This window comes from Theobroma cacao, chromosome 1 (assembly GCF_000208745.1).
Source record: "Theobroma cacao cultivar B97-61/B2 chromosome 1, Criollo_cocoa_genome_V2, whole genome shotgun sequence".
In the NCBI taxonomy this organism is placed as follows: Eukaryota; Viridiplantae; Streptophyta; class Magnoliopsida; order Malvales; family Malvaceae; genus Theobroma; species Theobroma cacao.
Genome location: NC_030850.1, coordinates 3,977,642 through 4,000,970, shown reverse-complemented (window position 1 = coordinate 4,000,970; position 23,329 = coordinate 3,977,642). Strand labels below are relative to the sequence as shown.

At 37.0% G+C, this 23,329-nt stretch overlaps 4 protein-coding genes and 1 pseudogene across 4 annotated transcripts; 4 read left to right on the top strand and 1 right to left on the bottom strand.

The window, feature by feature from the left end:
- Positions 3,362-7,808, top strand: LOC18611370 (LRR receptor-like serine/threonine-protein kinase HSL2). The gene is made up of 2 exons (XM_018126404.1): positions 3,362-6,146; positions 7,263-7,808. Exons 1-2 carry the CDS (start codon positions 3,581-3,583, stop codon positions 7,631-7,633), a joined length of 2,937 nt encoding a protein of 978 aa, XP_017981893.1. The 5' UTR covers positions 3,362-3,580; the 3' UTR covers positions 7,634-7,808.
- Positions 8,597-11,294, top strand: LOC18611369 (tubulin alpha chain). The gene is made up of 4 exons (XM_018129971.1): positions 8,597-8,846; positions 9,579-9,813; positions 9,898-10,268; positions 10,353-11,294. The coding sequence occupies exons 1-4, from the start codon at positions 8,754-8,756 to the stop codon at positions 11,007-11,009; spliced, it is 1,356 nt and encodes a 451-aa protein (XP_017985460.1). The 5' UTR covers positions 8,597-8,753; the 3' UTR covers positions 11,010-11,294.
- On the bottom strand, positions 11,739-13,392 carry LOC18611368 (F-box protein At3g56470). The gene is made up of 3 exons (XM_018116846.1): positions 13,374-13,392; positions 12,194-13,153; positions 11,739-11,854 (listed from the first exon to the last, which is right to left on the bottom strand). The coding sequence occupies exons 1-3, from the start codon at positions 13,390-13,392 to the stop codon at positions 11,739-11,741; spliced, it is 1,095 nt and encodes a 364-aa protein (XP_017972335.1).
- On the top strand, positions 13,615-17,270 carry LOC18611367 (annotated as a pseudogene).
- Positions 19,434-22,281, top strand: LOC18611366. Its single transcript, XM_018116835.1, has 4 exons — positions 19,434-19,505; positions 20,017-20,485; positions 20,776-20,984; positions 21,080-22,281. The coding sequence occupies exons 1-4, from the start codon at positions 19,434-19,436 to the stop codon at positions 21,971-21,973; spliced, it is 1,644 nt and encodes a 547-aa protein (XP_017972324.1). The 3' UTR covers positions 21,974-22,281.

The window sequence follows — 23,329 nt, the reverse complement described above, 5'->3', positions numbered from 1 at the left end:
GGTTAACTAATAGCAAACCATCGAAGCAGAATGTTAGGGTTGCTATCGCTTCATAAACTTATTGGACTTTGCAATTGATTCAAGTCCATGCCTTCTTCTTATTCATAAATTATATTTCAAAATAAAAAACTATTCAAATAAAAACAAATTAGGCATAAAAATCTTGTTGTTTTGAAGCATTTGGTCCTGTCCATGACTATAGCCTAGCTAGGAACAACATAAACCAGCTGGCTGCTATTGAGGCATCCGGCACCACTAAGGTCTAGGCCAACGGCGATTTAATTTGGAGGGTCACATTCAGGGAAACTGATCAACGTTTTATCCTTTCCCCTTCCCTTTCCAGAGCAGCAAGGATACGATGCAAAACGCAGCTTCTGGAATGAAATGATGTAACGAAAGAATTAATTATTGTAAATTACTCGTCACTTAACTTTAGTTCCACGGCAATTCTACGAACTTTAACGTCTCCTAGCAATAAGCTAATTAAATAAAAACCCAAAGTTGGTTTTTCTCGGTTCGATTTCGACTAGAGATTTGTTTGTGTTTGACTTTGAGAGGCGGATATATACATGAATTCCATACAAATTTCTCACAACGTCAATATTCACATATGCAAGACTGTATCACGACAATACAACAAAACCAAAAAGAAAGAAAGAAAAATACAAATAGAAAGGATCAAGGGTCCTTGACTTAAAAATTGTAATATGTTACTGTTTCAGGAACGGAAGTTTTGCAGACTCAAATTCATATCGATCAATCTGCAAGAATTAAAAGCTAAAACAACCTGTGTCGGTGCACTTCACCAGTAGAGTTGGGTGTTTGCGATAGACCGTGGAGCATTAACTTCCCGAAAATGATAAACAGTGGCTGCCGAGTTCTGGTTATCAAGGGTTAAAAGGTGCATCAAGCGTTCATACCGCACCAGACACTAGATTTTTTGACTAGCTTGACTGGGGGGAGTTCAAATCCTTAGAATTTTATCAGTTTTTCTTTATTTGTTTAATCTTCAAGACCTAGGATTAGTTGACACCCAATGTATGTTTTTGACTGGCTTCATTTGTTAACCATTTGTCATTTTGATATAATCTCTATTTAATATGGATTAAGGTTGTTAACCACGTGATTAGCCTTTGTTTCTTTTATTTTTTTTTAAAAAACCTTTTGGAGTATATAATTGAGAATCAGATGGGTTAGCTCAACCAACCAAGTTTTGTCGCTTTTGAATTTTATGTGGAAAAGGGGTGTTAAATAGTTTGTAACATTTGTTAGAAGATAATTATTCAGATATGACTATTTAAAAATAAATATAATTCTTAAAAAACAATAAAATAAATATAAATAAAAAATAAATATTTACAACAAACACAATTATTAAAATTTATAAATACGTCTGTTGAAATTCAACAGACACATCTATTGAAAATAAAAAAAATACATCTGTTGAAAGATAAAAGACACAATCTCTCACTGTTTATAAAAAAAATGTACTTTTACATCAGAATTCATTTAAAGCATTTTATAAAAAAGATTTATTGTATCCTTAAGAGTCTTTGTATGTAAATCTTCATAGACAACAACTCAAAAATGTGTTACAGCACACCTCAAACCTAATTTCTTCTACTAATTTTCTAACAAGGGGAACTGCTTACAGAAGAGAAATGCGGCTGTTATAACCTACAAAAGCTATTAGTGCATATGACGCAGCCACAGTACTCCATTATTGACTTCTTTTTAAGTGGCCAAGGTCTCTTTTAATGATTAAATCCATAAAACATGTATAAGACTTTACATTTACGATTCAACAAATCGAGTACACTTTGTTATCTTATTTATATTTGAAAGTATCGAGTAACTTTCATATCAACAAGTCGAGGAACAAATTAGCTATCCGTGATGAGTTATGATAAATTAGCTTATAATTATAAGTTGTATTCTTCTTCTTTCTAGGGCACCCCTCATTTGGTATTAAACACATGGGCCTCGGGAAGCATAATTTTCAACAGCTTCTCGTCCAAACAACTGAGTCTTCACGGCGACGCAGAGCCTGCTGGCGACTGCTACTTCCCAAGCCGAAACCTTCTTTAATTAAATTTGATCTTTAATTTATTATCTTCAAATCTCACATATCAAGGCCCCATGCACCCCAAAACCGGAAATGAAATCAGAATGCGTTTAATATGCCTCCCTGGGAGACTGCAAATCTTTAATTTTTCTTCTTATTTTGTCAAAGGCTTTGAGAATAAGAATGGACTGACATTAAGTCAGGTTCTACCTGCCGCGGGTGAGCTCTCTGGGGCATGTTTAAACGCTCATGGCTGCTTAGGAAATTTAACTTTAGCAGCTGTTTCTCTCACTTGTCAAACTTCTCGCTTCTTACAAAAGCTTGATACTTGTCCCCCATGTAAGTTTAGAATCCAAGTGTAGATGAATAGATTGCAGAAATGTGCCGAATATGGTAAAATTTTAATTCTGCTTCACTTGGGTTGATTCTTAGAATCCATCATCATAACCCAAAGCTCGAAATTCCCCTCCAACCCTAATAATTCCAGAAGTAATGATGGTTTTAAAATTTTGTTATAAATAATTTGAAATAAAACGAATGTAATTTTGTTTTCCATGAGTTAATCACAACTATTAATTGATTAATAATCTTATTTTCCTTGAAAGGAAAAAGAATAGCCCACTATGTTTCTGCATCAGATCTCCCAACCAATTTTAAATCAACTTTTCCCAATTTTAGACCATCTCAAATGCCACTGATTGAATAGTCTCTTAAATTGACTGAGACCAACCCTTTCCCAATTATCACCATTATTCTTCAAATTTCCTCTAATGTTTTGGCACATCCATTTATCAGCAGAAGAATGAAAAAGAACCAAAAAAGGCTTTAAATCTAGCCTAAAATTCAAAACAATGAACCAGTACTTAACGCTTTCAAGCACTCCAGTTCTTGCCTTGCCTAACTAAAGAAAATTAAATCTTCCATCGATTCCAATAAAAACCTGTCTCTTTCCGAGCACCAAGAAAAAACGAATTATGATTAACATCACACTAGTCTTGCATCCATTCCTTGTTTGGCAACTCATCTTGGGCATCTAATTCTTCCCAATTCCAACTCAAAAAAGCACATAACAACTTAACCAAACCACCAACTATTGGCACTTTCTCCTCCTCAAAACTGCCAAAAGGGCAAAAAACGAAGGGCAGTCACGTTTTTCAGTTCCCCTGTTTTCCAAAAATCCTCCCTGTAACTACAAAATCCCTTTTAATTACAATCAGCAACGACCAATGTCCTCGCGACATCCCATAAAGATAAAACCTGAAAAGAAAGAAAAACAGCGGAAAAGGGGTAGAAGTTTCCAACTTTAAAGATTTTACTCTGCCCCTTCCTTTCCTTTCCATGCGAACTTGTTGAGAAAATTATAATCGCACTTTAAACTTTACCTCCTTTTCGTCGCCATGGTCATGCAATTGTTTCCTTCCCCCCAACCTTTACTGTCTCTCACTTTCTTACAAAATCCTAAAAACCCAAAACCCCTTAACAAAGCCATGCTCATTCCTGTGTTTATGTTTTGAAATGAGAAACCCAAAATTCAAAACTTTCCTTTTCTTCATTTGGTGCTCTTTTTTCATTCTCCCTTCAGTGATCTCATTTCATGGAGACTCCCAAATCTTGACTCGGGTCAAAGATTCTCAGCTCAACGACCCGAATGGAAAGCTTCATGACTGGGTTCTTTCAACGCCCGATCCAAGTCCGTGTAATTGGACCGGCATTACCTGCAACATTCAAAACCAAACTGTTATTTCAATTGATCTTTCAGGGTTTGGTATCTCAGGCGGCTTTCCGTTCGGGTTTTGTCGGATTCGGACCCTCCAAACTCTCTACCTTGCGGATAATTTCCTCAACGGTTCACTTTCTTCTCAGGTTCTCTCTCCATGTTCTCGTCTCCAAGAGATTAATCTCTCCGACAACTTATTCACCGGCGAGTTACCGAATTTCTCGTCCGAGAATTTGGAAATTCTCCAACTTTCTAACAACAACTTCACCGGCGATATTCCCCTGAGCTTCGGACGGATGCAGTCTCTCAAAGTTCTCTCAATTGGCGGGAATTTACTCAATGGAAACATTCCTTCGTTTTTGGGTAATCTCAGTGAGTTAACTCACTTCGAGCTCGGTTACAATCCTTTTAAAGAAAGTCCTTTGCCGAACGAGATTGGAAATCTGTCGAAACTCGAAGTTTTATGGTTGACGAATGCGAATCTCGTCGGCGAAATTCCTGTTTCCATTGGAAATCTCGTTTCGTTACAGATTCTCGATTTATCGGGTAATTTTTTGAGCGGTAAAATTCCGGAAAGTCTATCAATGTTAAAAAATCTGGAGCAACTTGAGTTTTACCAGAATCAATTATCCGGTGAGCTCCCCGAGAGTCTAGCAAATTTGACAGCCCTGCTTCGATTCGACGTGTCACAGAACAATCTCACCGGCAAATTACCAGAGAAAATCGCTGCATTGCCTCTCGAGTCTTTGAATCTCAACGACAATTATTTCACCGGAGAAATACCTGAAGTTTTAGCTTCGAATCAATATCTCGTGCAGTTAAAACTCTTTAACAACAGCTTCACCGGAAAGTTACCGCCCAACCTCGGTAAATTTTCTCCTTTAGAAGATTTTGATGTTTCTACAAATGATTTTACCGGGACGTTACCGCCGTTTCTTTGTTATAAAATGAAGCTTAAACGCATTGTCGTTTTCAAGAATCTGTTGTCGGGCAACATACCGGAATCGTACGGTGAATGTAAAACGTTGAATTATGTTCGGATGGCTGATAATGCTTTTTCTGGTAACGTGCCGGCAAAGTTTTGGGGTCATCCTTCATTTCAATTTCTTGAATTACAAAACAATCATTTTGAAGGTTCAATTTCTCCTTCAATCTCAGCCGTTCGTCAGTTAACCAGTCTTCGAATTTCTGGTAATAATTTCTCCGGTGACATTCCAGAAGAAATTTGTCGGTTGGAGAATGTTACAGAAATTAATATGAGCCATAATAGATTCTCCGGTGAACTGCCCTTTTGTATCACGGACTTGAAGTTGCAAAAGCTTGATTTGCAAGATAATGAGTTAACAGGGGAGATTCCAAGTTCAGAGAATTCGTGGACTGAGTTGACCGAATTGAACCTGGCGAGAAACCGATTCACTGGTGAAATTCCACCCGACCTCGGTAAATTACCGGTTTTAACTTACCTAGATTTGTCCGGTAATTTACTGAGCGGTAAAATCCCAGAGGATTTAACCAAGTTGAGGCTGAACCAATTTAACCTTTCGGATAACAAGTTGAATGGGAAAGTGCCTTCGGGTTTCAATAATATGTTTTTCATCTCGGGTTTATTGGGTAATACGGGTCTTTGTAGCCCGAATTTGAAACCGCTTCCTCCATGCCCGAGATCTAGACCCGCTACCTATTACGTTGTGGGTATTTTAGCAATATGCTTTCTCCTTCTTATTGGGTCGATGATATGGATTTTCAGAAGCCGGGTAAAGTTCGGAAGAAAAACCCGACGCCCGTATCAAGTCACCGCATTCCAACGAGTCGGGTTTAGTGAAGAGGAAATATTCCCGTTTCTGAAAGACGAGAATATCATCGGAACAGGTGGGTCGGGTCGGGTTTACAAAGCTAAGCTTAAAACAGGTCAAGTCGTGGCGGTTAAGAGGCTATGGGGAGTTAAACCTGAGACAGATGCGGTTTTTAAATCCGAAACCGAGACATTGGGTCGGATCCGACATGGCAACATCGTAAAATTGCTTATGTGTTGCAGTGGAGAAGAGTTTAGGATTTTGGTTTACGAGTACATGGGGAATGGGAGTTTGGGTGACGTGTTGCATGGAGACATGTTCGCAGGTTTAGTGGATTGGCCCAAGCGGTTCACGGTTGCAATCGGCGCGGCTCAGGGGCTGGCCTATTTGCACCATGATTGCCTGCCTGCTATCGTGCATCGGGATGTGAAGAGTAACAATATACTGTTGGACGAGGAGATGAAGCCACGCGTGGCGGATTTCGGGTTGGCCAAAACGTTGCAGATTGAGGTTGGGGACGGTGATGGGGCCATGTCTCGAGTCGCTGGGACCCATGGTTATATCGCTCCAGGTCAGACAGTTCTTATTTCTTCCTTTTACTTTCTAGTACTAGACTATTTTTATGCTTGATTTGTCATGTTTTACCGTTGTAGAATTTTTAGATGTTGCTAAAATTGTGATAGGGCACCGAACTTTTTGTATTATTATGCTACTGTTAAGGCTTTGATGGGTTTGGTATTTGTTGATTTTGGAAGCTAAACTTTGGCCCCATAATATTTTTTTACGTAAGGTTAGGTATCAATTTGAAATTATCATGGTGGTTTAATCATCTTAAAATTATTATGTTTGGTTTATAATTATTAATTATTGGAGATTAAAAATTATCATATTTGATATTACCTAAAAATTAAATATAATTTTGTTTAAAATTCTCAAAAGAACCATAACATTAATAATAATAATTGAAATATATTATATAAAGATAACAATTTATTAATCACATGATCTAATTATTAAATAAAGATTACTTTAAAGTTTGAGGTCATAATGCCACACAAATGCAACTTTGAACGTATGTAAATTGTGACTATGCTTGGATTTTGATATAGTTTGATTGGATTTTTTTTTAAGTGATAGTACTACTAAATAGTATAGTAGACTTGGATTTGGAAATTCCCTTGTCTCCTACTTGTAAATTTCTGTATTTGTTCTTGAAAGACATGCCATCTGTGATGTTTTACAGATGTTTTACGTGTACAGAATGTGGTTTTGTATGGCTCTCTTGCTTAAACCTTTGGTGCAGGTTGTGGGTTGGGTAGCTGGGTGGTTTTTGTACATGTGTATAGGATACTGTTTCTTCTCCTGTATGTTTTTTGTGGTTACAGGAGTGAGGACTTGGGCAGGACTTTGGGTTCTTCTTGTGTCTGTTCCTTGTTCTGGAGAGGTTGATACTGGTTTGGAATGCTGTGCCATAGGATATTGGGAGGTATACCTGATAGTCAATGGGCATATCTCCCAATATCTGTGGTTTGGTCCTGTTCAGGGTCTGCTTTTGTATAGGAGAATTTCTCTCCCCCTTGTTTCTTAATGAAACCTTCTAATGACTTTCAAAAAAAAAGAAAGACATGCCATCTCTGATGCCAACTGGTTTACCAGTACTTGCTGTTGATATGATTGCTCATTGCAGAATATGCTTACACGCTAAAAGTCACGGAAAAGAGTGATGTTTACAGTTTCGGGGTGGTGCTGCTGGAATTGATTACTGGCAAAAGGCCAAACGACCCTTCATTTGGTGAGAACAAGGACCTGGTGAAGTGGGTCACTGGGGCTACCTTATCATCATCTCCTGAAGAAGGAATCGAGGATGGCTGGAATTGCTGTCGAAACCTACCCCAGATTGTTGATCCAAGGATGAACCCATCTGCATCTGATTTGAAGGAGATTGAGAAAGTTTTGAACGTGGCTCTCAAATGTACTTCGGCATTTCCCATTAACAGACCTTCTATGAGGAAGGTAGTTGAATTGCTAAAGGACCACAAAGCGGTTCGTCCAAGCTGATGAACCAAAGGTTTGGGCATTGCCTGCTCTATGACTTTGAGACATGGCACATTTTCCCTTTTAGTGCAATTGTGCCAAAGTAGTTGTGGTTTAGTTCTTGTATTTTGAGTAGTTGGTTTATGTATATTTTTAATTTATGAGAAAATATATAGAATGTGTTGCTTTGCTTTCTGCTTCCAAGAAATTTCACCATTTCTGTAAATAGCATTTACAGGCGAAAATGAAGTACCAATCTCCCATCTACCTTTCAATCTATGTTTAAGTGGTAACATACCATTTCTTCAAAAAGGTAAATATCAATTGATAACGTACATAAATTTGAGATATGACAGCTTATCTGATCAAGAAGCAGAACATAATTTCTTTCCCATTTGATCAAGCTAAAAGTTGATGCTTCTTTGATCGAAAGACTGCACCAAAAAGAAAGCATTGCAAGTCGCATAACTTGCATTCTGCTACAGTGATACTCTTATTAATTGGAGATGGCAGGTATCCGCTTGTGGATCACATCATGAATGCTTGGCTTACAACCCAAGGGTGTCTAAATTGTCAACCACATCACAGCAACATTTGCCCTGTTGATGTAATTGGCCTACTTTTTTCGGACCTTTTTTTAAAATTATTTTTTATATTTGTTTGCCTAAATTATAGATTTATTTTACTATTCCTTTATACAAGAGGGGGAAAGTTACAAGTTTGTTATGTTAAGCATTTCTATTTGGTCAAAAAACCTCTAAAATCTATATGCTACTGCTACATAGATGAACCGACGTCGTTTCCTGCAAGAATTTTCAAATGGTGCCGTTATCGAATATCCCGCTAAAAAGGGACCATACCCGCAGTTAATCTTAAGGTGGTTAACCCTGGCCAATAAGAAATCTCCACTGGCAGGTCAATCTAACCACGGTAAAATCATCTCCATTTTGGCATTTTTACATCCTCGCCACCTATATAAACGGAACCAAGGAAATCAAATCCTCCATCGCATTTTCGCATTGCAGAAGCAAAAAATTTCCAAGGAAAGGCGTCTTAATAAACGTCGTTCTCTTTCTCGTTCATTATCGATACCATTTTCTTTCATTTCCTTTTCTCGGTTGGTTTTTCTGTTTTCTCAGAGAAAATGAGGGAGTGCATTTCGATCCACATCGGCCAGGCCGGTATTCAGGTCGGCAATGCCTGCTGGGAACTTTACTGTCTTGAGCACGGCATTCAGGTGAATTTTCTATCTCTTTGCTTGATAATTTGTTGTGTAGATTGATAGTTTCAATTTTGAATTCATTTTGGTAAAATGCTAAAGTTTTAGGGCTAGATGCACATTTTTATGTTGGATTTTCATGCTTATCCGATATAATTGCCGATTATTGTTGATTCAGTATTGAATTTCGTTTGATTTATTCTTTTTTAGATTGATCTACAAAAATAATTATAGTTTATATCGCATTTCATGATTTGTGCTAATCTGTGAAATAACGACGCATCATCAACTGAATGCAAATGAAAGGTTAATTAACATGCGATTTTCAATCCATTAATCTTTACGAGTTGGATCTTAAAGTTTATTTTATCCTATTTCATTTTCAAAAGATCTAGCATTTCCCTGAAAGAAATTGTTTCAATTACTAACAGTCTGGTTATGCATTTTTGGCTTTTCTCTTCTGGCAGATTTGCTTGTTGCTTTAATTTTTAAGCCACACTGTGATTTGTTTTTCGCTTATTGCCATGGTGTCGAATTTGGGTGATGAATTTGTCCTCTAAAACATTAGAACCAACCGCTTTAACACTTGCTATAATTGTTTTGTGGGTTTTGAAGAGCTAATCCTAACTGTACGATGATGAATTTATTGAAATAGTTTATGAGCTCGCCACTCCTTTATTGGTTACAGACACTCTTGCTATTTTCCAGCTTCTATAAGATTTCTAAAACTTATATTTTGTCTTTGTATAGCCTGATGGCCAGATGCCAAGTGATACAACCGTTGGTGGAGGAGATGATGCTTTCAACACCTTCTTCAGTGAAACTGGTTCTGGAAAGCACGTCCCTCGTGCAGTGTTTGTAGATCTTGAGCCCACTGTCATTGATGAGGTTAGGACCGGAACATACCGCCAACTCTTCCACCCTGAACAGCTCATTAGTGGCAAGGAAGATGCAGCTAACAATTTTGCTCGTGGCCATTATACCAGTAATAATTCTTGTCCTCTTCATTTCTCTATTATTCTTGCTGCTTGAAATGTTGATTGCTTAAACTGGCTTCTTTTTATCTCAGTTGGGAAAGAGATTGTTGATCTTTGCTTGGACCGCATCCGCAAGCTTGCTGACAATTGTACTGGTCTACAAGGGTTCCTTGTTTTTAATGCTGTTGGTGGGGGTACTGGTTCAGGACTCGGTTCCCTTCTGCTGGAACGTCTCTCAGTGGACTATGGCAAGAAGTCCAAGCTTGGGTTCACTGTGTATCCCTCACCCCAGGTTTCAACCTCTGTTGTTGAGCCCTATAACAGTGTCCTCTCTACCCATTCCCTTCTGGAACATACAGATGTTGCTGTGTTACTTGATAATGAAGCCATATATGATATATGCAGGCGCTCTCTTGACATTGAGCGTCCTACTTACACCAACCTTAACCGCCTTGTTTCTCAGGTATATTTTGTTGTCTAGTCTGTTGAATATCTACTTTGTCTTATCATGTAATATGGACTAATCTTCTTTCGATTGATGATTTAGGTGATATCATCACTGACTGCCTCCTTGAGGTTCGATGGTGCCTTAAATGTGGATGTAACTGAATTTCAGACCAACCTTGTGCCATACCCCAGGATTCACTTCATGCTTTCTTCTTATGCTCCTGTCATCTCAGCTGAGAAGGCCTACCATGAGCAGCTGTCTGTCGCAGAGATCACCAACAGTACATTTGAGCCCTCATCGATGATGGCCAAGTGTGATCCTCGCCATGGCAAGTACATGGCTTGCTGCTTAATGTACAGAGGTGATGTGGTGCCTAAGGATGTCAATGCTGCTGTGGCGACCATCAAAACTAAGCGCACCATCCAATTTGTTGACTGGTGCCCAACTGGATTCAAGTGTGGCATTAACTACCAGCCTCCAACTGTTGTTCCGGGTGGTGATCTTGCTAAGGTGCAGAGAGCTGTGTGTATGATCTCCAACTCCACCAGTGTTGCAGAAGTATTCTCTCGTATTGACCACAAGTTTGACCTCATGTATGCAAAGAGGGCATTTGTGCACTGGTATGTTGGTGAGGGCATGGAGGAAGGTGAGTTCTCTGAAGCCCGTGAGGATCTTGCTGCCTTGGAGAAGGATTACGAGGAGGTTGGTGCTGAGTCTGCTGAGGGTGAAGATGGAGATGAGGGAGATGAGTACTAAGAATTGAATGTGTATTTCTGGTCCTTCAGTCTGCTTTTCTTGAGTGATGCCTGGTGTTACTATGCTTTCATAATAGTTGGACATGATTCTAGTTATCTTACTTGAGGTGCTGCTTTGCTTTGTTGAAGTAGCTTGACTTTGTTGCTGCACTAAAACTTTTATTAATGATATATGCTTGTGGCTTTGTGTTCTAAGATTTGCTTATTCATATGAAATGGCATCACTTTGAACAGTACACGTATTATGGTATTATGAAGTATGAGCCTTTAAATGGCTGTTTAATAAGTTTCAGAACAGGTTGATCGGTAGATATCTGTTTGTGTTTCCAATCTTAGTAGCTGAAATCTACTTTCTGTTTAAAGTGGTTGTGTGATAATTTTGTATCATAAAAACAGAAAGGTTTGAGCTGCATTTATCAGAGGCGTAAGGCTCCAATTTCATAAAAAGTTCGAAGTCGGGTATGCAGTCCACAATAGCTGTTACTTTTCTGGATGGATTCACATTTGTCATCCAAGTATGCTGTTTCTCTGGATAAATTTATAACATTTATTTTATGAAAATAATGCTTCCGTCGCATTATTTGTTTTTCATACTTTCTTTGGAGTTTAAAACGTACATTTTGGTCTCATTCGAAGCATATCTAAACCTATTGATGGTTTGGAAATAGGAATTTTTATTTTTACTTTTACAATTGTGAGATCGACTTTACCAAGTCCCAAGTCCCGACTGCTAAGTACTAATCTGAACCCAGAAAGTCCCAGCGCCTGCCTTGGAACTCCCACCGTATGCCATTGCCAGCCGAAGCTCAATACAATAGGCACGTTTTGGAGCAGAAGGTGGTTTATCTGTTACAGGGTTAAAACTCACTGGGCTCTGGATTTCGACAGAGGGAATGAGTGGGCCTTAAAGCGTTTCCTGGGCTCACATGGTCAGCTTTCTTAACTATTAAATATCAAAACAAGAAAAATCGTATTCCTAAACTATTTTAAAAATAGACTATCATTCTATATTTTTATTACATGTTAACGATGGTCTGTACCAAAAGGTATTATGAAGTTCCCTCATTCCATAAAAATTTTCACGAGAATAATTATTCAAGAAAGAATGGTATTTCTTGGTAGCAAGCGAGTAAAATGCGTATGAGCCATTTCTGTCAAAAAATGTTGGAGAAAAGATTTTGTTACCCGTTGCTCTCACAATAGCCCTTTCGGAACATGATGCACCATGACTAACGAATAGCATGTAGTCTCCTAAACGTTTTATTGGCTGGAACATCTTCTCCTCATCATCCCACTTACAGACATGAACACTTTTTGAATCCTCTGTAATCAAAACAGCCAACAAGTTATCTTCTTTTTCCAGCATAAAAGTTTGATGAGCTGCTGACTCTCGCTCAGGGAGGCGCATTTTATAAGTATCCCAACTTTGGTCAGGTTCATTAGGATTGAATTCTATTAAACACCCTTTCCTGTCCAAACAATAGAATAATCCCTTGTGAAAAACTGGAGAACAATCTTTCGTAAGAAATAGTCTGTCAAGTTCAATGAAATATACATTCCAACTATCTTCTCCGAGTTTGTAAGTGAAGGAGGTGGCTATATCACTTACAGATGATAATCCAACTACCAAACAATCAGGAGAAGCCGGAGAAGAAGTGAATGACATCACTGATACCATATCTTCAGAACAATCGGGAAGGTCAATGCTCTGTTTTGTGATAAGATCAAACAAAAATAATTGTCCATAACCCTTAGAAAGTAGCAACCAACCATATCCTGAGAATAAGATCGTAGCATTCGATACTTCTGGATTAATTTTCATCTCATAAGCATCATTATGCATGGGATGAAAGAATTTGCATCTCTCCATGTTATTTCCAGCATTACGGAACGAACACAGCCATGGAGGTGGAGAATCTGCATAATCAAAAGGTGAAGGAAGCGGTCTAGAAGCACTTGTGATCAATTGCCAAGTTCTACAAACAGCGCCAAAAATTGCCCTGTCGTCAGTGACAAGGTATGACGATATTAAACCTAAAAGATCTTTTGGAATATTGCACCATGGTTCTTGCTGCCCTTCCTTGCTCTCTTGATCATTGCTCAACGATGTGGGAACACAGTTTTCCACTAGTCCAACAGCTTTTCCTATCAAAGACAAAGCACAATTTTATCTTCATCAGAAACACGTTAACTGGTTACAATCATAGATGATTGATTGCCATAGCAATAAGTATCCCAAAGCTTTCAAGCTTCATGATCATTGATTACTACAAACCAGGAATCGAAATTCATACCAAATACTAGTAGTTAATTGATCATTTAAGATATAGCTAGTGATAATAGCTTATTGTTAGAAGAAGATTACTATATCCTAATACCAACATCTCAGTCTTTGAGAAAAATAAAGAATGTAATTAAATTTTGAATCTTGATATATGATAATATTTTGTCACCGATTAATAAATAATTCAAAAAACAAGTTGAAAATAAAGATGTCAAAAACTTACAAAAAAATAATGATATTCTTGTTACAAAAAAAAATATTGTATTGCTATCTTATGAATCCTTAAATCTCTTAATTAAGGTAAGTATGTTTATATATCTAAATGGTTGACCGAGTCCTGTTTGTACTAGGATTATTATACTAATAGTTGTTAAATTGATTTACAATGTTAAAACCAACTAATAAGATAAGATGTTGACCTATAAAGATTACCATGTTAGGCAACACAACTTAAGGTCCACCAAAGTTCAATTATTTGTAAACTTCTCTTACCCATTCTTAAAAAGCAAGAAACCCAGAAAAAGAAAACAGATAGAATCAATCAAAACTCAAACCCCAATTTGTACATACTACAGTATTAAGAAGATGCTTGGCAATATGATGCAAGCTTGAAAGTTTTAATCTGACGGTGGGCAAATTTTTTGATAACACTAGTATATTTGTACAGCAAGATTAGTTACCAACCATGAGTTTCCAACTGCACTAATCTTCTAAAGCTTTTGAGCAGTACATAACTACATACTATGTCATAAATACCAATATAAACTTATCGCAAAGAATATAGGTTTTATTATATGATCTGTCCTTTAACACAAACATGATTACAAAGCAGGAATATGAATTCATACCAAATACAAGTAATTAATTGATCATATAAGACATAGTTAGTGATAATTTCTTACAAGAAGATTAATATATTGTAACACCAACATCTCAGTTTTTGAGAAAAATAAAGAAACATAATTGAATTTTAAGTCTTGATATACGACAGTATTCTGTTACTCAATTAATAAATTATTAAGAAGAAGATGAAAACAAAGATGTCGAAAACTTACAGAAAACAATAGTGGCTTTCTTGCTGTAGAAGCTCTTGTGAATACTTAAATGTCTTAATTTAGGGTATGTATATTTATATATAGAAGTTATAGTCTCAGTCGTTTTGGTATTAGGATTATTATGCTAATAATTATAACAGTAATAATAATAAATAAAATAATTAATTTGTGTCTTAGAAATTGATTCAAAAATAGCTGCCCAAGTCCTCTTGTTATTTGGAGTTTGAGGTTATAGAACTATGACGTTTTAACTGCATAATGCCTAAAATATTTCTTAAATTATTCAAAAAATTTAAATAAATTTATTTTTTATTACATTCAATTAAATATGTTAAATAAGTGTTTATGATTAATAATTTACTAATTGTAATTAGATAAAATATCATTAGTTATTTTATATCTAATGACACTAACATACCACTAATGTGGAGAGTAAAAATATCTTATAACCATGTTATAATGTTACATTAGCATGTTACATTATCATCAATTATAATATATTAACATGTCACATTATTATTAATTATAATATGTTAGCATTCCTCATCAACCTTACATGACATAAAATGACAAATGACAAACGACATATAAACCAAGTCAATCATTAATTATAAAAACTTATTTGATTTAAAATAAAAATATAAAAATTTATTTAGTTCAATATAAAAAAATAAAGATTTGATTGAACGTAAAAAAAGTTTAAAATTTTATTTAAAATTTTTAAAATAATTTAAAAACTTTTACAAATATTATACCTTTAATTTTCAAATTTTTATAACTAAATTGTAGACGCGGATAAATTACCAATAGAACGACTATGAAAATTGTCCCTCCCAAAGGGAGTCTTCGGTTGACAGTTGGCCTGCTTAATTTTGGACATTTGGCAAAAGAATTGTACATGTGGACAATATGACGCAAGCCTGAAAGTTTTAATCTGCGGTGGGCAAATTTTTTCATAACACTAGTATGCTTGTACAGCAAGATTAATTACCAAAGAACCGTTTTGTACTTCACTAATATAATATGTCATAAATACCGACATAAACATATCAGAAAGCATGCAGGTTTTATTATTGTGTGTGATCTGTCCTTCAACACAAAGAAGCTTCATGATTACAACCCAGGAATAGGAATTCATACCAATACTAGTAGTTAATTGATCATATAAGATATAGCTAGTGATAATATCTTATTCTTGGAAGAAGAATAATTTTTCGTAATACCAATGTCTCAGTGCTTAAAAAAAGCTAAAGAACATACCAATGTCTACAAGGGTTCCTTGTTTTTAATGCTGTTGGTGGAGGTACTGGTTCAGGACTTGGTTCCTTCTGCTGGAACGTCTCTCAGTGGACTATGGCAAGAAGTCCAAGATTGTGTTCACTGTGTATCCCTCACCACAGGTTTCAACCTCTTTCGTTGAGCCCTATAACAGTGTCCTATCTACCCATTACCTTCTGGAACATACAGATGTTGCTGTGTTACTTGATAATGAAGGCATATATGATATATGCAGGCTCTCTCTTGACATTAAGCGTCCTACTTACACCAACCTTAACCGTCTAGTTTCTCAGGTATATTTTGTTGTCATGTCTGTTGAATATCTACTTTGTCTTATCAGGGAATATGGACTAATCTTCTTTGTCATAGTGTCCCAGATTAGTTGGGGCAAGCCTATATTGGCTTTGATTTCTTTGTTACTTTTTCTGGTATGATTGATGTCTGAAGGCTCGTCAAGATCTTTTCTAAGTTCTGCCAATCCTCCCTGCTGGGAATTCCTTTTGTTTTCAAGCAAGCCACTTGTGACCTTGCTTCCTGTAAGTCTCCATTTGGAGATTTTTTAGCAATAAAATCTCAGCCTTTCAAAAACAAAAAAATGTGGATGTGAGTGAATTTCAGACCAACCTTGTGTCATACCCCAGGATTCACTTCATGCTTTCTTCTTATGCTCCTGTCATCTCAGCTGAGAAGGCCTACCATGAGCAGCTGTCTGTTGCAGAGATCACCAACAGTGCATTTGAGCCATCATTGATGATGGCCAAGTGTGATCCTCGCCATGGCAAGTACATAGCTTGCTGCCTCGTATAGAGGTGATGTGCCTAAGGATGTTAATGCTGCTGTGGCCACCATCAAAACTAAGCGTACAATCCAATTTGTTGACTGGTGCCCAACTGGATTCAAGTGTGGCATTACCTACCTGCCTCCAACTGTTGTTCCGGATGGTGATCTTGCTAAGGTGCAGAGAGCTGTGTGTATGATCTCCAACTCCACCAGTTTTGCAGAGGTGTTCTCTTGTATTGACTACAAGTTTGACCTCATGTATGCAAAGAGGGCATTTGTGCACTGGTATGTTGGTGAACATGGCCATGATCTGCTCTGTGTGTTTCCATAACTGCTTGAGTGATTGGGCGTGCTTTTGACTGTTTACTGCTATGTTGCTGGTGCAGATCACTTTTTGCATGATAAGGCGGACAGCTTTTTGGGTTGTTTTGCTTGTGTATGGATTTGCAAGAAGGAGAAACATCCAAAATGGCCATGTTTCTCACTCTTGCTCTCCCTTCGCCCTTTCTGGCTGTTAAGGGTGGCTGTAACTTCTTTGAGTCTTGCTAATATCATATTTTGTAGTTGTATAGTATTTTGTTTTCAGCTGGCTTTTTTGTATGCCAAGCTTCAGGAAGGGCACCTGGACCAAGTCTCTCCTAGTCCCTTCCTTTTTGTGTACATAGGGGATTTCACTCTGCTTTATTGGAAATACTTTTAATCTTCAAAAAAAAATGTTGGTGAGGGCATAGAGGAAGGTGAGTTCTCCGAAGCCCGTGAGGATCTTGCTGCCTTGGAGAAGGATTATGAGGAGGTAGGTGCTGAGTCTGCCGAGGGTGAAGATGGTGATGAGGGAGATGAGTACTAAGAATTGAATGTGTGTTTCTGGTCCGTTAGTCTGATTTTCTTGAGTGATGTCTGGTGTTACTATCTTTCATAATAGGTGGACATGTATTCTAGTTATCTGACTTGAGGTCCTGCTTTGCTTTGTTGAAGTAGCTTGACTTTGTTGCTGCACTAAAAACTTTTATCAATGATATATGCTTGTGGCTTTGTGTTCCAAGATTTGCTTATTCATATAAAATGGCATCACTTTTAACAGTACACGTATTATGGTATTATGAAGTATGAACCCTGAAATGGTTGTTTAATAAGTTTCAGAACAGGTTGATTGGTAGATACCAGTTTGTGTTTCCAATCTAAACTGCTGAAATCTACTTTTTGTTAGGTGTTTGTGTGATAAATTTGTATCATGAAAACAGGAAGGTTTGAGCCACCTTTATCAGGGGGGTAAGGCTCCTATTTCAAATAAAGTTTAAAGTTGGGAATGCAGTCCACAATAGCTGTTACTTTTCTGGATGGATTCACATTTTTCATCCAAGTATGCTGTTTCTGTGGATAAGTTTATAACATTTATTTTATGAAAGTAACGCTTCTGTTGTGTTATTTTTCATATGTTTTTCCTTTTTTTTTTTTGGAGTTTAAAGCTTACATTTTGATCTTATTCAAAGCATATCTAAAGCTATTGATGGTTTCGAAATTGGACTTTTTTTTTTAATATTACAATTGTGAGATCGACTTTACCCCTCCCAAGTCCCGAGTCCCGACTGCTAAGTACTAATCTGAACCCCGAAGGTCCCAGCGCCTGCCTGGGAACTCCCACGGGATGCCATCGCGAGCCGAAGCTCAATGCAATGGCATGTTTTAGAGCAGATGAAGGTTAATCTGTCACAGGGTTAAAACCCATTGAGCTCTGGATTTTGACAGAGGGAATGAGTGGGCCTTAAAGCGTTTCCTTGGCTCACATGGTCGGCTTTCTTTGCTTTCTTTTTCTTCTCCATTTTCCCTGGCGTTTTCTGTCTTTTTGTGTTTTTAAAAAACTAGTACTTTTACTAATTTTCTTCACCCTTCGTAGAGCACACGTGCAGGTACATAATTAGAGGAGGCATTGGGAAAAGGTGTACTTGTTTGAGCTTCTGATCATATCTAAGCAAACATAATGCAGCTTTGACCAAAGTAAAATTTTGAGGGGGCGGTCTTCCACACAGCAAACGTTCCTTTCCATGCTCTTGCTCCCCTACTAGGACTAATATTTCCCTCCTCCACAATGATTATAAAACAAACCTTGGTACAACAATTTTGCTTGGTTCTGGTAGAAGTTGGCTACTTGCTCTGTCCATTGTGTATATAATTTTCATGAATTAGAAGCCAGTGGCTAACAAATTAAGCAAATTGGAAAAACAAGAAAGCAAGATATCAGCGCCCGAAGCAAGATATCAATGTAAGTTGCCTGTGTCTTCCCCTCATGGTTCCCATTGGCCCGCTGCAAGCGGAAGAGGAAAACTGCCTCCGCTTCTTAGTTTCCAAGGCATTTTGCTGAAACCGAAGCAATTTCAAAACTTTTACTACTTGCATGAGAAAATTTGCACTTAATCGCCAACAGAAAAATATCAAGCATTTGATCTAAAAATTTTTCATTTAATACTCTACCGCACGTGCTGGGCCATTTTCTGTCGCACTCTATAAATGAATAAAGTAAACTTATTATTGATGTTTTTGTTCAATGCACTAATTTCCTTACTTTTTTGAAACAATAGATTAAACTTAGAAAGGTTTTGATAAACCTTAAAATATGTTCACCGCCAACTAATATTTCATAAATAAATAATGATCAATTAGTCAATAAAGGAATACTATTTATGATATTGTTCTTTTTCCTTTTGATTACTATTATTACTTGATTTGCAGCAGTGACACAAGGACAAGTCTGCGGCAAGAACAAGAAACAGGGAAACAAGCTGTAAAATATTCCTTCACATTCTCTTTGTGCTGAAGAAGACATTCGGGCACTTGTCCTGCTCTTTTAATGGCTTTGACCCTCTCTCTCTCTCTCTCTCTCTNCTCTCTTCCTCTCTCTCTCTCTCTCTCTCTCTCTCTCTCTCCTTCTTTTTAGGGTAATGTAGCATTTTACCTACAGCAGTTAACTTTCTCCACATTCATCCATAAAAGATAGGTTTTTGAGCTTCTAAAAAACTACTCTGTTAATGCCATGGAAAAGAAGAAGAAGCATCAGAAACTTGTGACTCCTTCTAGTCAAGAACCTGCCTCAAATGACCTCTTGGTATGTGCCCCTTCTCCTCTTTTCTTTTGTTCTTAAAAGGGTTTGTCTTATTTTATTTGTTCTTCCTATTTAAACATGGCGTCTCCCTCTGTATTTTAGATGCTAAGAACAAAAAGAAAAAATCTCTGTGTCAAATTGTTTTCCCATTGTTTTGGATGATAAGAACAAGACTAATTTTCATTTTAACATATTGGAGTGAGAACTCGTACATATTCTTTATGCTTTTGTTGCTATTGTTCTGATTTCTAATCTTAGGCGATAGTGTTGAACAGGTCAAGTTGTATTAGTTGCATAATGCTAAATGTATGAGCTAGATAATTATGTTTTTTTTTTCATGTTTCTATTAATTACAATGAAAATTAAATGTTATGAGCAATCACCATTTCCTCTCATCCCATTTGACCCATCCATTTCCACTTTGCAGCTGATGGATGGCTTTAATGAGATGAGTGATGTTGTTGAGTGTGCATATTATTTTCCAATTTTAATGATGTGAACTTGATCATGACAGAGCAAGGAAGAACAAAATCAATCCAACGAGGCGCTTGCAGCAAAGAATACCAAAACTGGGAGCCCCTCAGAAGAAAATCTTTCTTCCTTAAACGAGCAATACCCACATATTCTCCAATGGACGTGCACCACTCAACATGCTGCAGAGCAGTCTTCCTTGAATCCAAGACCTTGTGCACCAAGCCTTGTAAGTCGATGGCAGCAAGTAGCAACATTGCAGCCAAATACCCCTAATCATCCGATCCTGCAGGGCCATTTAGCGCAATCGACCACACCCTTTTGGCTGCCTCAGCGACATAGTTACCAATTTCCTGCAGTAAGTGTGCCTGCCACATTTCAGCCATTCACTTCCATTCCAACAGTTGATGCTAGCTGCCAACCTTCTGCTATAATTGGAGGAACCACCTCAAGAAGCCAACAGCAAGTTCCAAATCTCTGTTACCATTTTGGTCCATACCCGGGTTTTCCAGGTAGTATTTCAACTTAAGAACTTTTGTAACTAGTAATACAAGGCAATTATTTCTGATTCATGTTTATCATCTCACGTCATACTGCATGATTGTAAATAGTGAAAAATGACTTTTTGACATCTCATCTTGATTGAAAATTGATTATCAATGAATATATGATGCTATATGATTAGTCATTGACTCGTGTATTGTTCTAATTTATGTTGCATAGTCTGTAAATTAGTCTTCAAGAAGTTGCTAAATGCATGAGTTGAGTCATATATATAATGTTGGAGTTTTCATGTTAATAGGTCCTTGGGATCCCTCTTCTTGGTGGGCTCATGGTCAACAATCTCAGCCATCTTTCAACTATACTTCCCCGGGAGGTTATGGCTACTTTTCTTCAGCACCTCCAGCAATGCCTAATTGCTCAGCAACCTTTGGAGAATCCTCTCAAAGAGGAATAATCAGGCCTACAGCAAAACTTTCCCAGAAGCACCAACAACTTTGGGAAGCTCAAGTAGTTGTCTTTTCTTCACCTAATCTGTTATTTTAGTTAGGTTTCCACTCTTCTAACTATGATTATAACACTATTTTATCTGCTTCCATTTGCAGTCAGTTGAGAATGTTCAGCTATGGAGTGTAATTGGTCAATTGCAATCAGAAATAGCTGATTACAAGAGCCGCTTAATAAAGCTTGAAGCTGAAATTTCATCTTTGAAACCATCTGTGGATGAGCCTGCTGCTCATGTTATTCGAACTGGCTTATCTGGAGCGGCATCAAAGAGAGGGAGACCTAAGAGATCAGTTGCTTCAGTTGATGTGTCAGCTTCTCCTGATGAGTCTCATCCTCGAGCTAGAGTTAGAAAGCCTGCAGCAGGTAAAGTTCAACCTGAGGCTCGAGGTCTTGTTTTTGAGAAAGTTGCTCTGAACAAGTTGGAAGATAGACAAAAAACAGCTCAGTCTACTTCTAGTACCCAGAAAGGTAATGGTGAGATCCCGTTCGTCATGACAAACAGTAGTGTAAACTTGGAAGTTAATGGAAGTAATTTGTCGATGCCTGCATTCAACAATCAAGTTCACCAGGAAGGTACTGGCATACAAATTTGTGGAATTGATGCTAATTCCTCTTTACAAATGAAAAGTAGTGGTGATAAGGTAGGTGACGCTAAAGCTGCCCTTTCGATTCTGTCTCAGCAACCTAAAGAAAACAAGGAGGGTGCTTCAGTTACACACATGGGAGGAACAAATGATGAAACCCTTAGTTGGCCTGCTAGTGTCCACCCTGAAGATCAGCCTCGGAGAAGTATATATAATACGATCTCCCAAAGTTTCTATGATAATGGCTGTGTAATCAGACAAGCAGGAAAACTCATCCCTGGATGGAGTTTTGTGAATGAAGAGGATGCTTCAGATGAGCTTGAAGATGCCGTAGTAGGCTCAGCAAAGGATGAGAATGAAGAGGAAGTGGGAGATGATGTTAGCTCAGAAGCTGAAGAAATTGCTTAAACAAAAGATCAGGTTGCTTACAAGATGGATACTGCAGTAGGAACTGGCCCCAAGGATCTGCCTCAATATAATAACTGGTGATAGATAATTGTTTGACAAGTATAGTTGATGATGGATGGATTCTGCTCAATTGGGCTTCAACAATTTTGTTTTGTCGACATTTAAGAGAGGTTTGCCCAAAATTTTGTAGGATAGCAGGGTTTAACCAGGGCAAAGACCCACATCTAATGTTATACTATATAAGTCTTACTGATTAAATTTATCACAGATTGTCCTCTTGTAATTTATCAAACAACATTTGTAGCATGTTTGGCTCGAGAATAGAATAATCATTCTCTTATTCGTACTTTTTTCTTTAAAACGTTATTTTGTTGAAAAGAATGATTCAAGGAAAAGGGGAATAGTCATTGCCGACCTCTTTAGTAATGGTAATTCTTGCTGAATTTAAAAAAAAAAAAAGTAAATTCCTGAAAGTTAAAAATAAGTTGAAAATGTTAATAGATGTAAATGACTTCTATCAATTTTAAAAATTATCATACTATAATAACTATAATTTATTCATTTCTTCCAATTTCTTTCTCTCTTTGCATATCTGCCTCTCTCCTCTCACTAAATTTCTTCCACCGCAGAGGATAGCAAAGGGCAACAGCAGAGGCGGTGGCGGGCAAAACCGATATCTTCATGGCTGGATTTGGTCGTGGGTGGTGCCGATTTGGTGCTCCCCGACCAAATCGAGCCGTGAAAGCGTTGAATCCAACACCTCCGTTGCATTTGGCTACAGAAGCGTCAGATTTGGTGTTCTCGATCAAATCCGGCTGCAAAAATGCCAAATCTAATGCTCCCTAACCAGATTCACGCGATCCAAATTGGCAATCCACGACCAGATTCGACTGCAGATAGTGTCAATTTAGTGCTCCCTTACGCCGGTTGGCTACATCTCCGATGACCCGTCAACGAGAGAAGGGAAAATAAAATAAATTTAAATTAAAAAATCTTGAGTTTTAATTCTAAATTATAAAAAGTTAATATTTTAAATTTAAAAATTAAATTAAAATTAATATGTTAATATTTTAAAAATAAAGAATAAAATAAAATAACGACATTAATATTTTAATTATAAATTATTAATGTTTTAAAATAAAATATATAATAAATAATCATATTAAAATTTAAATAACAATTTACTAATATTTTAATAAATTATTAAAATAATAAATATTTTAATTTAAAATTAAATATTATAATAAAAAATATTTTATCATTTATCACTTATTTTTTAATTATTCCTAAAATTATTTCAGTAAATCAAACATCAAAATAATTTATAATAATTATTATCTTATTTTGTCAATCAAA

Excerpts from the sequence above, each read along its gene's own strand:
- LOC18611368 (XM_018116846.1), bottom strand. Across the intron at positions 11,855-12,193 it reads GGCTATTGTGAGAGCAACGG|ATAAACCACCTTCTGCTCCA; the intron begins GTAACAAAATCT and ends ACCCTGTAACAG.
- LOC18611366 (XM_018116835.1), top strand. The coding sequence starts at position 19,434 with ATGGAAAAGAAGAAGAAGCATCAGAAACTTGTGACTCCTTCTAGTCAA. Across the intron at positions 20,486-20,775 it reads TCCATACCCGGGTTTTCCAG|GTCCTTGGGATCCCTCTTCT; the intron begins GTAGTATTTCAA and ends TCATGTTAATAG. Across the intron at positions 20,985-21,079 it reads AACAACTTTGGGAAGCTCAA|TCAGTTGAGAATGTTCAGCT; the intron begins GTAGTTGTCTTT and ends TTCCATTTGCAG.
- LOC18611369 (XM_018129971.1), top strand. The coding sequence starts at position 8,754 with ATGAGGGAGTGCATTTCGATCCACATCGGCCAGGCCGGTATTCAGGTC. Across the intron at positions 8,847-9,578 it reads GTCTTGAGCACGGCATTCAG|CCTGATGGCCAGATGCCAAG; the intron begins GTGAATTTTCTA and ends GTCTTTGTATAG. Across the intron at positions 10,269-10,352 it reads TTAACCGCCTTGTTTCTCAG|GTGATATCATCACTGACTGC; the intron begins GTATATTTTGTT and ends TTGATGATTTAG.
- LOC18611370 (XM_018126404.1), top strand. The coding sequence starts at position 3,581 with ATGAGAAACCCAAAATTCAAAACTTTCCTTTTCTTCATTTGGTGCTCT. Across the intron at positions 6,147-7,262 it reads CCATGGTTATATCGCTCCAG|AATATGCTTACACGCTAAAA; the intron begins GTCAGACAGTTC and ends TGCTCATTGCAG.